The sequence below is a fragment of the Artibeus jamaicensis genome, unplaced genomic scaffold (genome assembly GCF_021234435.1).
Source record: "Artibeus jamaicensis isolate MK-2021 breed Jamaican fruit bat unplaced genomic scaffold, CSHL_Jam_final scaffold_916, whole genome shotgun sequence".
NCBI lineage: Eukaryota > Metazoa > Chordata > Mammalia > Chiroptera > Phyllostomidae > Artibeus > Artibeus jamaicensis.
The window spans coordinates 2,682,509-2,696,645 of record NW_026522059.1 but is presented as its reverse complement, the minus strand read 5'-3'; the positions used below and the strand labels follow the sequence as shown (position 1 = coordinate 2,696,645).

At 60.8% G+C, this 14,137-nt stretch overlaps 1 protein-coding gene across 1 annotated transcript in view; it reads right to left on the bottom strand.

Moving 5' to 3' along the window:
- Positions 1-14,137, bottom strand: part of COL22A1 (collagen type XXII alpha 1 chain) — a 166,270-nt gene that overhangs the window by 36,187 nt on the left and 115,946 nt on the right. Inside the window, exons 40-45 of the mRNA XM_037166749.2 lie at positions 11,569-11,604; positions 10,747-10,800; positions 9,749-9,793; positions 5,641-5,688; positions 675-788; positions 286-339 (exon numbers count right to left, since the gene is read on the bottom strand). Coding sequence (XP_037022644.2) covers positions 286-339; positions 675-788; positions 5,641-5,688; positions 9,749-9,793; positions 10,747-10,800; positions 11,569-11,604 — 351 coding nt within the window. The remainder of the gene's footprint in view (positions 1-285; positions 340-674; positions 789-5,640; positions 5,689-9,748; positions 9,794-10,746; positions 10,801-11,568; positions 11,605-14,137) is intronic.

The following is a 14,137-nucleotide window of genomic DNA, read 5'->3' as shown; positions in this document are numbered from 1 at the left end:
AAGGCTGCTGTCTTAACCCGTAAGTAGTACCACACAGTCCAGTCCACAGCTGACCACATACTTGCACCCTGTGTGGCGTCTGTAAATGAACAACCTGATACAGGTTGAAATGGCCCTACTGCCAAAGGTCACCGAGAGCATCGGTGCCAAGGTTAGACCTTGAATGCGGGTTCTGATCTTAACCCCATTATTCCTTTACACTGGACATCTCTCCTCCTCACACTTAGATTAGCCAGTGGGATGAGCAGAACGGATGCGCGGCAGCCCTTAAAAAGGCCCACTGACCTGTGCTCCTGCTATTCCTGGGGGCCCTGGGGGGCCTCGGGGCCCAGCATCTCCCTGTAGCAGGAGAAACAAGAAAAAAACAAGAATGAGTGAATGTCCTGGAGCCCATTCGCAGAGCCACCAGGAGGCACCGCCCTGACACACCGACCGGCCGACCTCCCACTGGGACCCCCACCCCATTGCACCCCACCCCACCCCAGCGAGTCTGAGCAGAGGGTGTCAGTGCTGCACCCACATGCACAGTTAGCACAACAGCCAGTCGCTGGATGTCCTGAGGACCCCTGCCTCCTCCCGGAGCCACGCCCTCGACTGGGCTTGTCCCGCTGGCACCTGAGAGGTGACAGTGGGACCCCAGGACGATGAAAACACCGTGTCCCTCTCCTCCTCACCTTTTTCCCTTCTGTGCCATCTCTCCCTGGCCGTCCTGGGAGACCTTTGTCCCCTTTAAAACCCGGCAGACCCGGGAGGCCTGGGGCGCCTGGAGGGCAGTCACGGCACACGTCCTGTGGGGGAGGCAACCACATACACACACGGTTACGGGTGAAGCGGGAGGCGGCCACAGCCCTGCCACCTGCAGGCCAACGGCCAGCCAGGGACAATGGCAACGCGAGCAGGGCACTGTCCTTCCCCACACACCCACTGTGGCCCGACTGCCCTTCTCTCCGTCCTTAACTCAGACTTCAGCACAGATACACGTGAATTGCCACCTCGTATTTCCCCACGTCTGGCCAGCCAGACCGCTGGGAGGCCGGCCCAGGACAGTGACGTCGGAAGGGCCCAGATACCCGTGAGCACCTGAAAATACTGACAGCACAGATTTACTGTGAACCTTTAGTATTCGGAATAGCAGGCTCTGTCCCCAAGGCTTCGGACAAAACAGCGTCAGAAGCTGATCCACGGGTTTGCTGGAGTGGTTTCCAGAAAGCAGAGGAAGGGAGACAAGGCCCTCGGGACTCTGCAGCTGGGCCCGCAGCCCAACCGGACCGTGCCCTGCATCCTTCCTCATCCGGGCGGGCACTGAGTGACTGTGCCCAGGGCTGAGCTTGGCGCGGCGTCTCTGAGGCAGTGAAGTGCTGCCCCTTGAGTGAGTGTCACCCTCTGTCATACCTGGGACACGTTTTCCAGCTTGTCTGTGTTGTCCCCAGATCCGCAGGCTCGGAGCACAGCATGAGCCAAGCGGTGCCCACTGGCCGACCCCTCTGCAGCCCACCTCCCATCTCAGGGTTTCGGTGACGTCTGCGTGCCCTCCCCCCGCCCTGCCTGCTCCACCTCCCCTCCCCTCCCCTGGGACAGCAGCGGAGGGAGAAAACCCAACAAGAACACCTAGAAGAGCATCAGACAACTCCCCATCCAGGCAGCCAGGTGACCGACTAGCGCGTTTGCTTGACGACCCCCTCCGTGCCTGGTGCAAAGCGGCCACTCTGAGAGCCGGGGCCCTTCTGCTGGGAGACCACAGGGAGGATGGATCTTGAGGAGTTCGTGGTTCAACGGTGTCGACTGAGGCGAAGCTGTGCATGAACTCCTGCAAGCTCCGAAGTCGCGTGTGGCTGCCTCTGATCACGTTCGGTGAGGCGATGCTTCCGGTGACCGGCATTCACGCCGGTCTCGGTTCAGGGGGGGAGGGCTCTTCCCCACAGAGCTGCACTGAAGGGCCCGCCTTCTTTCCATCAGCTCCACTCATACCCCGTCTTTGAAGATTCCTTAGAAGTCCCCCCTCCAAGAAGCCCTCCTCCAGGCTTTAGCCTGTGGGCCCTGGCCTTGCTGTTGAAGCGCCCTGTTTCCAGCTGCACCCCCTCAACGTCCAGCCAGAAGAAACTACGGCCTCTCCGAACACAGAGGCGGAGTTGCTTCATCCTTGCGTACCCGGAGCATAGCAGATGGCCTTCCACAGAGCATCAGCTCAGTAAACGGACTGGCCACTTGACCTCTGTGGTCCCGTGCCACGTGCCTTTAGTGGCCAGTTTGAGAAACTGACTGAACTTGGGGGCAGGGGGCAGGTGCCCACTGTTGGGGTGTATGGAGCAATGATGAGGGAGGTCAGCTGGAGGGTCCTGTTTCCAGTTGTTCAGTTTTGGCTGGAAGAGTAGTGGGTCTGGGAGGAACTTACCTATTCCTAGACCTCCCCTAAAATGCTTCAAAGTGAGACACGCCCCTGAAACACCACAGTGGACACAGCAGGCAGGGGACTGGAGCCAGCCTGGTGGCAGCAGGAACCCTGGCCCCTGGGACGTTGCTGGACTCGGAGGGCACAGTGGCGAGTAGGAGCTGGTGGTGTGGCGGCACCCACAGCACCCGAGGGGCACAAATGTCACACTTCCCTACGTCCTCCCAGTTCCTGGCGGGGCCCTCTTCCCAGGGCTGTCCTGGCCACAGACGTTGTGAAGGGCTGTCCCCTGAGGACCAGAGCTGCCAGTAGCCCCTGAGTGGCCAGGGAGGGTCCTGGAGCCCAGTGAGCACAGGTGAGGCTGGCTTCCACGCGGCACCCCCACCCCACCCCCACCCTGAGGTTCACTTTGGTTCCTGGGCTCCTGGGCTCTCGAGGTCTAGAGACCAGACCATACTGACACCTCTGGCCACCTCTCTGAGACTCCGCCCCCTTATCTGTGACACGGGGACCCCAAAGTCTGGTGAGAAGTGAACAATGAATGGGAAACTCCTGACGCTGTGCCTGGCACACGGTGAGAGCACCGTGAACTTGAGCTGCTGCGTGTTAGTATTTCCCCCCTAAACCCGCTGCCTCACCCCATTCACGGGTCAGAAGGCCCTGATGGTCAGTACCGGCCCCCAACGCCTCCACCTGACCGAGTCACCTCAGGCAAGTGACGTCCCCTGAGTCTATCTGTTAACAAGGCTCCTCTCCTACTTCAGGAGACTGTGGCAACATTCAAAAGACGTAATGCAGGAGAGCACCCAGCACGCTGTGCCGTGGTTCCTTGGGCGTGATCTGTAAAGGTTGATTCCCTCTGGTCTCTATCTCCCTCCTTCCTTCATTCTGCGATATTCTCAGCACACCCGCTCACTCCATCACTGTATTCGGTGGGTGCCGCACGGTGGGGTGCCGCATACTGAGTACGTGCTCAGGAAATGCCTGACGAAGGGACCGTGACCTTGCTAGGTGGACAAAAGCCATCGGCTCAGCCCAGGAAAAGAAATGAAACCCAGGGCACCTCATCCAACTTCTACTGGACACCAGAACCCTCGCGGCCCAGGGCTGTAGAGCCCATACTTCAGACTTCTGGGTGACAGGCTGGGGACCCACTACCTGCCTGTGCTCACCAGGTGGCCGTCAGGAAGTTCTGGCCCAGGCAAAGGTGAAGCCCGACAGTCGAGGGGGCTGAGGACACGGGTTTGGACTTGGACCCCCGGCCTGGGTCTGGGCTCTGCTGCTGTCCAGCTCTGTCACCTCGAACAAGTGACTCACTCACCTGTGCTCAACATCCTTCTCCGTGAAACGCAGGGAGTTACAGCCCCGCCCACAGGGTTGCTGGTGGGGATCGGAGGGAATCACCTTCATCCACACCCAGAGGTCGGCCTCCCTGGGCACAGATCCAACCGCGAATGTTCACTCGGCAGGGCCTTTGGGGAGATGAACTTCCTACCCAGGCGCTTTTCCAACTAGCAGAATGAGGCCATTGCGTGACCCAGTTCTTTGGCAGAGGCTGATACTCTGTGATAAAACATGCCTGCCCAGCACCCGGACTCTGCCACCTGGACCCGACCAACGGGCCTTCACCGGCAGCAGGTGACTAGGAGGCAGGGAGTGAGGAGAGTGTGCTCTGCAGCCCCAGGCAGACCACACAGGCCCTTGTCTGCTGGGCTTCAACACCGCGCAGCTCCACAGCACTGGGGCGTCTCGGGGGCCGGCCACCGGTGGGCGCCCACATTCCCAACGGGGCACCTCACCCCTCCGAAGATGGCAGCCGCATCCTTCAGCAATTCGGGAACGTTGGTCTCACTAAACACCCATCTCGGTGCCGTAGCCACGAAGCATGACATGCGAGCCTCGCGGCGCCCGCTCCCATTATCATGGGCATAAAGACCAGGGTTGTCTGCAGGCTGACGTCGGGGGCCGATGCAAACCCAGAGCCCCCCAGAGCGGTGGCATTATGAGAAACGGTGCAGGCTAATGAGAGCCGGTATACACACGGGACCGAATCAATAGGTAACGATTTCTCGTCATGTCCTTGACTGTGGAAAAAGTGCTCTCTGTCGTCAATAAAATCGGGAAGGACTGTGTTTACTGCTACTTAATTTTTAATAAAACGTGTGCTTTTCCGTCAAGGCATCCCCACGTGCAGAGAGATGACATGTTCCAGACTTCGGAGAAGGCTTCTTGTCCTGCTGGTTCCCTCCCTTGCTCTCAGGCGTGAGCTAGCTCTTTGCCGACATTGCCCGAGTGTTTCAGCACAGGTCACAAAGAAGGGGCTCATCACCCCAAATCCGGGGCCTGGCTTCCCCAAAGTTCGGATAGAGGCTCCCAGTGGAGCGTCCTCCACACTTGCCACAGCAAGACTGACCTTCCCGAGACGGGAAGTCTAGCCCCGCTGCGTCTTGCTCCAGCCGTTCCCAGCTCTCTACTGTCTGGGACCTGGGGCCTGTGGGCATCAGCAATCACTGGCCTGCGTCAGCAGCTCCGGTCCCCAGGTCTCGACCCCGCATGGAGAGAGCGTGCAGGCGCCAAGTCTCTGCCCAAACCTGGACTCCCCCCGCCCCACGGCCCAGCAGCTGCCCCTACTGCCCACACCTGCCTGCATCTGAGCTGTGGCCCGAGCACCGGTGGGACCCACGCCCAACCTGCCCGACTCCTCCCAGAACCAGAGGAGGTGGTCCTGGTGGGGGTCAAGGTTGGTCTCTGGGCTCAGTGAGGAAGGGATTCGATTCCCAGGAAGTCACTGACCCTCACAGTTCCCTAAGGTGCAAAACAAGCACACCAACCACGCCAGCCTCACGGCCTCACGTGCTGACGAGCCAGAGACGAACGAGAGGCGGCGAGTGTGGCACCGCCCACGAGCCCCTCTGTGACCATGGGGACCGCCTCCACCTGTGTCGTCCCGTACGGGAGCCAGCGGCCAGCCATGCGGGGCTGTCATGTACTTGGGATGTGGCTAGTGCGACCGTGGACCTGAAGTTCTATTGCGGTTTATTTAAATTAAACTTGAACTGACATGAGGCCAGTCATGGCCAGGTTGGACGGCGGGCTCAGTGCAGCGCCAGACACAGTGAGTTCTCAGCTCGTGTTGCTACTGTTGAAGCCGTAACAGCTGTTCAGACAATGACAAACACCTGACGGAGACCGCCCATCCCCCCGCCACCGCCACAGCGCACGCAGGTGACGTCGTCACTTCACGCTCCTACCTTAACCAGGAGGTTGATGTCCTCTGGAGACAGCGCCGACGGGGGGCCCTGCCGAGGCAAACACGAGTGAACACAGACATGCGTGCACATGAGGGACATGTCCCACACCACCTCAGACAGTGGGGCTGCAGGCTCTGCCTTGTAGCACACCTGTGCACACGCCTGTGCCGTGCACACAGCCCAGGCCACACCCCAAACCTGGGGCCACAGACAGAACTGTCCCAAGGCAGGGACAGCACAGGCCAGTCCCCACCGAGTCTAGCTGGCACAGGCCTTTCTGGTCCCCAGTGCCCTTCTGCTGGCTTCCCTTCTCCTGGTGGTCCCTCCTGCCCTGGCCCATTAGCACCTTGCAGGTGACGCAGGTACTGGGAAGGCAAGGAGACCCTCAGATTCCCCAGATGAGTAGAAGCGGCTGCTATCAACCATTCACAAGCTGGTGTGAATTTAAAGCAATCTCTTCAGCGCTCCCGGGTGAAATGCACTTTAAACCTCCTGTTATTGTAGCTTGAATGTCTCTAACTCCAGAAAGGGTATTTCAGAAGTCAGAAGCAATTACAAAGGCTCTGAAGGACGCAGAAGTCAGCAGGTCACTGAAGCCACCTTCACACCCACGGTGTGCGGGAATGTGACGCTCTGATGGTGACCAGCCGGAGCCCCAGGTGGCTGGAGGCTGGGTTCCCATTGGGGGGCACGGAACCCAGGCCGGGAAGGAAAGGACAAGGGGGAGGCAGCCAGCAGAGGGAAGAAGGGTCTCGGGGAAGAACTGGGGCGGCCAACCCTGCACCTCCTTCCTGACCGGTCATGGAAACGGAGGCCCAGCCCCACTCTGCTGGGGGCGGGGAGTGGCCTGCCCGCCTCCGGGAGTCGGAACCTGAGGCTGCCACCGAACTTGCGCTGGCTGCCTTCTTCCCACTGAGCTGGAGTTCAGGTTTACGAATTATAAACCTCGCCTAGCACCTTGGAGAGGCTGAACTCCAGACAATCTTCCTGACTACTCCTCTGGTCCTGGCCCCACGGGGTTTCTGCCCCGCCCCATGGCTCACAAAGCCATGTGACCGTGTTATCATGCACGTTTGCCCAGAAGAACATGACCTTGGTATCGGCCTGGATGTGTGTGCTCTGTGTTAATATGTTCAAGTATTCGGCTGACCCCCCCGGGCTATGGCGTGTGGGGACATCCAAGGGAGACGTGTAGGACTGACTCGGGCTTGCAGGCACTAAAGGATGACCGGCCCTGTGGGCACAGCTCCCTGAGGCTGCAGCTGCTTAGGACAAAGCCGAGACCTTCCCTGGTCACCTGCAGGGACACTGCGGAGGAAGGCCAACCTCTGCGATGTCGACTTCCTGAAGCTTTAATTTACAAGGGTAGCCGGGGCTTCATTTGGGGGCCTCCCTCCCTGCCCCGGGAGGTCAGCGAAGCGCCGTGTTCCCTGGCACGCTGTCCTGTGGGCCCGTGTAGGATTAGAGTGGGCTTCACTGGGCACCGCAGCTGGCGTGAGTCACAGAGGGAGTGAGAACGAAGAGTGAGTTTTCAGTCCGGGGCCCCGCGGCCTCGGGGTAATTTAACTAACGACTTTGTTCTGACCAATGGTTTCTGCAAACCTGACCCGACGGGTGTCAGGAAGACCCACAGGAACCGGGGACGTGGGGGCGGTGGCCTCCCGCAGGGAAGCAGGACGAAAGAGACTGCCATGCCCGCCCCCGAGGGGCCGGCCACCCGTGGAGAATGGACAGGGAACAAACGGGGAAGTGTCGCGGGTGTGCCCTGCCTGGACCTCCCACCTGCTGTGCCTGTCCACCAGGTGCCAGAACACGGCCCAGACATGCGGGGGGGGGGGGGGGGAAGCGGGGTTCCAGGGCGGGTGACTGGCTGCTGGAGGGAAAGAGGACAGTTCCTGTCCCCACCCCAGACCTGCCTGTGGAGGAGCCCCAGGAACACCCGCAGCTTTGACTGGCTTGTCACCCGCCACGTCCTGCAGGTTTCTCCCAAGGGCACCCCGTCACCCGCCCAGCACTGCCCACCACAGGCTCTGCTTCCAGGGCACCGCCCCCGAGTGGGCGTCCTGGTACAGGACTTCTGAGCAACGCCCTTTCCCCCTCTCTACCCTCTGCCTCCCAAGGATGAGCACAGCACCGTGAACATGAACTCAGCAGCCCAGGCTGCCCAAGCCCTGCCCATTCCAAAGACAGGTCCGGCCCTGCCAGCTCCTGAGGGGCCGCCTCGAAGCCCCACCCAGCAAGTGTCTTGTTCACCTGCTCTGGGCCGCACGGAGCACCCGTGCCAGCACTGTGACCCACAGGGGGCATGGGCCATGCCTGGGTTCGGTTCGTGGAGGGCCGGAGACCGAGTCACTCAGCTCCGCCACGCCAGCGCTTCACGCTCCGAGGTCACCCCCGAGAGGACCCTGGGCACTGAGGCAGGGCCGAGCTTCCTGGGTGGCCACACCCCCGCTTTCCCTGTCATCTCACAGGTCTCTGACGACACACAGCTGCCGGGAGGACTAAGTGCCCTGGGTCCCCAGGAGAGGACACTCAGAGGTTCACACCGGGTCCCTCCTGCACGCTGCCCTCCCCCGCTGCTTTGCCGGTTTTCATGTGTCTCTGTTCGCTGTGGTAAACTGCGAGTTTTACAGCCTGAGTTCTGGGGGTCCTTCCAGCGATTCGCTGACCTGAGGCTGGTCTGGGGACCCCTGAAAGAGGACTTAACTGATTAGCAAGATCAGAGGAACCTGAGTGTTGTTTGGTGAATTGAAAGGTAGTTAAAATAACTCATTCCCCCCGCCTCGTGTTCTCTCTCTCGCTGTGTGACACTGTCCTGGTCGTCTACATTGTCAGCTGGACTCTGTGGCTCAGCTCCCCTTGCACAGAGGTGTCCAGGTCTAGGGCTGACGGGGGTCAGCCGCGCCCCTCTGGCCTGAACCTGACGTTCCCCCCCGCTTGCCCAGGGCCTGGCGTGTGGGTGGTGGAGTGCACCCCACGGAGGAGGAGCGGGGAGGAAGCTCCCGCCCGTCCAGCAGACCTTCCACGCAGCTCACTGGGAGGTGCACCCTGAAAGGTCCCAGGCCCCTCTGGACAGACCAGCGCCTCCCAGGTCTCTGCTGTGCCCAGCCACCTGGACTGAGGAGGGACAGCTGCTCGTGTCGCCAGGGGCCACTGGGCCTCATGTGCCCGTCTGAGAGGCAGCAGCCAGGCTTGGGAAGGAGGCCCAGGGCCTCCAGAGCCATGTCCTGGGGGAGGGGGCTTCTGCCCGGGGGGCGCACTAGCTCCTGAAACCAGAGTTTCTGGTCTCAGTCCTGAGGCCTGGGACTGCCCGGTCCTGGCCGCCCCGTCCCTTCCTTCTTGGGTAACGCCTTCCAGGGGGCCCACACGCCCCACCTCTGCACGGCTGCCACCCACTCCCCACACCTGCTCACAGCTCTGCACCCTCTCTGCACGCCCACCTGCAGCTGGTTAGTTTGCAAAAGCTTTGGGGCCCCTCTGGCACTGGCTGCCAGGTTGGGGGGGCCCCAGAAAGTGATAGTGCTGCCCCTCGGGGAAGCCACGGGAAACCTGGGCCGCACCCCCGAGGACCACGCTGGGGACTGACTGCTCCTGCCCAGGCTTCTTCCCCATGAAGGTGGGCAGCCGGGCGGCGTTCAAGTGACCGAGAAGAGCAGGCAGTGGGCCAGCGAGGGAGTCTGGTACCTGCCACACCCACCTGCTCACCCCAGACTCACCTCCTACCCCCGTCTGGCCTGCCCCGTGCCAGAGGCTGCACCTGGGACCCTCTCACAGGCCCACCCACGGGCCTCCCTCTGAAGGGCACCATCAGGAAGCTGGGTGGGGACACGCTGCTCCCTTCCTGCCTGGGCCACGCTTCCCCGTCTGGCCTTGGCTTTGAACCCACGACTACAGCTCCTCTCAGTCCCTTCCCCACCACTGTCCCTCCCGCTTGGCTCTGAAATGGGAGCAATGATGGCACCAGGTCCCCACTAAGCTGCATCTCCGGGCATCATGGCTTCAGAAAAAGTCCCTTCTTCAGAGTCCCCTGAACCGTCAGAGTCGCCTTTAATCTCACTGGAGCCCCGACCGACTGTCAACATTCAGGCAGAACAGTGAGAGCACCTACTGGTTTTCCGGGGGGCCCCCTCTCTCCTGGGTTCCCTGGGACGCCCTGAGAGAGGAAGAAAAAAACATTAACCAACCTGCTCGGCTCAACCCACACCCTCCTCCCACCTCTGCCTCTGCGGAGGGGCTTGGTGGGAAAAAGAAACCCCCCAACCGTGAAGCCGGCACCAGCAAACACTTTGGGGAGGAGGCGGGTCCTTCTGCGGGGCTGGCCCAGCGCACAGGGGGTGGAGGGCTGATGAGGGGGCCTGACGGTGTGGGGGCAAGAACTGGAAGGGCATTTCTCTCCTGAGGGGGACCCCAAGGAAAGGAGGAAGCGGGGTTGCTGTCCCTGCCCCGGGAGAGCTGAGAGGACAGATGGGAGGTGGGAGTCTGAGCAATCGCCATGACCACCATGGAGCCAGGCATGGCTGCCCGGTGGGGACTCATCACAGCCACCCATGCGGCTGGGCAGCGAGCAGCCGGTGCCGAGTCACCGGCGTGGGCCCGGCATACTGCTCAGCCTCAGGGACCCACAGATGCGCCAGACACAGGGTCCCCAGCTCCTTGCCGCTCAGGTCTGTCTGAGCAAAGGCCAGACCGTGGAGTGAGAGTGGATGGGATGCAGCTGCTGGACATAGGACAAGTCTGTGAACTCCCCGAAGGGAGAAAGCGCTCCCTGGAGGGTCGGGGACAAGGCCCGGGAGAAGCTGGACCCAGTCTGAACAGAACAGACCGCCGAGATGTGAAACAGAATCGGCCGAAATAGGAGGGGTTGTGTGGGACACCAGGGGGCTCAGAAAGCGCAACAGAAAAGTGAAAGAAATCAGACTGCACAACCCAAAGTATACGCCACAGTCCACAGAAGGGCAATAATAACTTAGAACCTCACGGTGAAGGGCAGGACTAGCGCTGGAGACCCGCTTCTCCGGGGCTTCCTGGTGACTGTGGGGGTCAGGGGTAGACTCTGGGGGGGTCTGTAGTCTCCTGGCGGAGCCCGTACCACCTCCCTCTACTTACGTCCTGGCCCGCGGGTCCCTGGGGGCCGGGGAATCCAGGTAAGCCTCGAGGTCCCTGAGGAGAAAGAAGAGGAGCCGCCCGCTACAGCGGAAGCTGAGAAGGCCCCGCCCTTTAACCACAGTGGTTTCTCCCTGGGTTGGCGGTCTGCCGTCACGGGGAGTCTGCCCCACCCTTCTCAGAGTGTACTCATGTCCCCACACTTGTGGGTGGACGTGGAAGTGCACTCAGAGAGCATGCCAGGAGCCTTGACTGGAAAGGACAGTGACGCGGGGACCCGGGCCTGGGCTCCAGCCCTGGCTGACCCTCCGTGTCCTGGATGGAGAACCGGTCAGTCCCAGGGGAAGTCAGCCTGGAGACAGCCCAGCACAGTGTCCAGCACTTGGGTGACAGTTGTGCGTGCCTGTGCTGATCGGCCAGGGCCGCTCCACTGGTCCTGAGGATAAATGTTCTCTGGGGGCCCTCCCGTGGCGGATCCTTCACGGAGTCCACCCGACCTCCCCACGGGCTGAGGCTCCGACCCCACCCTCCTTTGAGCTCGTGTGTGTGGTTGGAGGTGACCAGGCCAGGATTCTAGGGGAGCACTTATGGCAATTTGATGAACCCATTATACCACGGCCATCCTGCGATGCAGAGATGCTCCAAGTGAGGCCAGACACAGCAGCCAGAATGCAGCGTGACCCCTGCCTGTGCTGCCCCCCACGGGTCAGTGCTTCCTGGGGGGTCCCGTGCTCCTGAGCCCTGGCTGCTCCCACCTGAAACTGCTCTGATCAGAGTAGAGTCCCTCCCACTGAAACCCAGCCCCTTATTTAAATCACACTGTACCAGTGGTCCTTTGTCTCCTGGGGGTCCAGCGGGGCCCTGAAAAACAACAAACAGTAAGTAGGCAAAGCAGGGACCGGCGTTCACTGGAGCACACTGCGGCGGCTATTCCTAAGCCTGGCCTTTAACAGACGGAAGGAGGCGTGAACTTCCTCCCACCTTCAAGCCAGACTGTCCGTGTCAGAGAAGGGCCACCTGTTCTCTCCTGCGTGGACTTGGCCAGAGCACAGGGCGGGCCCAGAGGTCCTGGGAGTCAGCTCCCTGGGGAGCAAGCAGCCTCCAACCAGGAACCAGCAGGGGCCGCCCAACACCCAGCTCTGCTGCCCCTCTCACAGGGCAACTCTCTAGTGTCCCCACGCCCCAGGGGCGTGAGGGGCATGAGCCGCTGTGGCCACAGCAGAAACCGCCCATTAATTCCTCCCCCTTCCCGGTGCTGATTCCTGACAGCACTCCCCACGTCCCTCCTCGCCTTGGACTGAGGGACGCTGGCCAGGACGGGCACTCGGCCAGTGCTCACAGTTCCACAGGGGAGGCGTGGCCCAGGCACAGCCCACCTGGCAAACGGCAGTTCTGCTGGGAAGGGGCAACCGCGTCCCTAGGGGACTCACACCGCGTCTTCGCCTTCTGCACACACCTGCCCCAAACCCTCCTCACAGATGCCCAGGCCGTGGGGAGCCTAGGCTCGAGGTCAAGGGCAGGAATTACGAAACCACAGTAAGCTTTCGTCCACCACGGAGTGCTCCACGAGCGGAGGAGACACCGCACAGCTGACGGCCGGCCTCTTGGCTGGAAGCTGCCAGTTACGTTCCAGGTGGGGTCACTTAGGGCGACGCCACCTGGGTGTGGGGTGTGGGGTGTGGTGCATGGGGCAGTGACTGTGTCCGCCTCTGCCGCCGGGCTTTTGGATCAAAGGCTTGGTCCCGTGAATGCTCAGGGAGCACCTGGGACGTGCAGAGACCTGCTAAATGACGACAGAGGGGGCCGGCCCCCAGGTCACAGCTCCGCCGGGCCACTTAGGGTCAGTTTCTGCCCTAGGGGTTGACTCCCAGGACCCGGAGCCCTCAGGAAAGTCTGGGCTCCTGCGTTAGTTCCCTGCGTGTCTTCCGTCCGGTTACCAAAGGACTGAAAAGATAGCCCCGGGCGAAAGACAAGGTCGGTGTAATAGAGCAGAGGGTTGTGTCCATCAGAAATTCTAGCTGAGAATTTCTGCTAAGACAGACTAAAACTAGACGTTCCTGAGAGATCCCACATGCCTCTCCCATTTGGGAAAGCTCAGAGCCCAGCCCTCCCCACCACTTCAAATGAGTCCCCCTGTGGAGGGTGGGGACGGAAGGGAGGAGTCATCTCCAGTGGGGGGTGAGGCGGGATTGGGCACCAGAGAATTGCAGGGGGATGTGAGCCCCAGACCAGCTCTGGGATCAAAGGTGACCACAGAGAAAGAAAAGGGGATTATTTTTGTTTTACAGGCAATACTGTGGCTATTCATGCATTAGACTTCCTTTCAGATTCTTGGAGGGATAAGTGGAGAATGGCATTGTTTCCATTACTGCTGGGCGTGGTCAGCATTTCTGGAAAGCAAGCAGAGGCAGGCCACGCGCTCCGTCCGCTCTGCTCAGGCTCCATTTAATAGGAGTCAGGTCGGACTGTGCACCTGGGTGAAGGTGACAAGGACGACAGCAACGGGTCATCCAGGTCCGATGAGGCTCAGCAGAGGCATTTGCAAAGGACTGGGCGTTTGAGCCTCTTCTAAGTACCAGTGAGACAGGAGCCACAGGCTCCAAGTTCACGTCTCCCCCTGGAGCCGTATAGTGAGACCGAGTCCCCAGGGTGTTTGGAGGCGGGGGCTTTGGGAGGGACAAGGTCCTGAGAGTGGGGTGCTCCCAGTGGTAGTCAGTCAGGAGCCCCCCACTCCACGGTATGAGGACACAGCAGAGACCACCATCCGGGGACCAGGAAGAGGGCCGCAGACACTGAACCTGCCGGGCACCTGACCTGGGCCCCCAGCCTCCGGAAACGTGAGAAACCAGTGCCTGCCACTTGCAAGTACTCGGGCTGGTGTTTTTGTTACAGCAGCCCAGACAGACTGAGGCGACCTGACCCTCAAGAAAAAGCGAATGCCACTGAAGGTGATGATTAAGGTGCGGAGTCTCTGCGAAGGAGAGGCCCAGCAGGAGGACAGAACCCCAAACCCCAGGACTGCAGACGGGCCTCGACTTCCGAAGGCCGTCACCCAGTCCAGTTACTGGGTGGGGAGGGGGCGGGGGTGCGAAGGGAAGACTCAGAAGCAACGGCACAAGATATAGGAGACCAAATTCTAAATATGCGAATGTCTAAATTTCGACTCCAGAGGTACCAGCTTTGAAGGCAGGGATGTCCTATCACTAGAGGGGCGCAGGCGCAGGCTGCTGGAAGATACCAACAGCAATCTTCAGTGGGGACCGGGGTCTGGATTGGTCTCTATGACCCCTTATGACTCAAAGACCTTACCATCGAGAGAGCCACCCCCCGCAGGGACTCTGCGGACTCACACGAGCCAACTGATGAGTGTTATTCATCAAAGCGCCAATTTGGA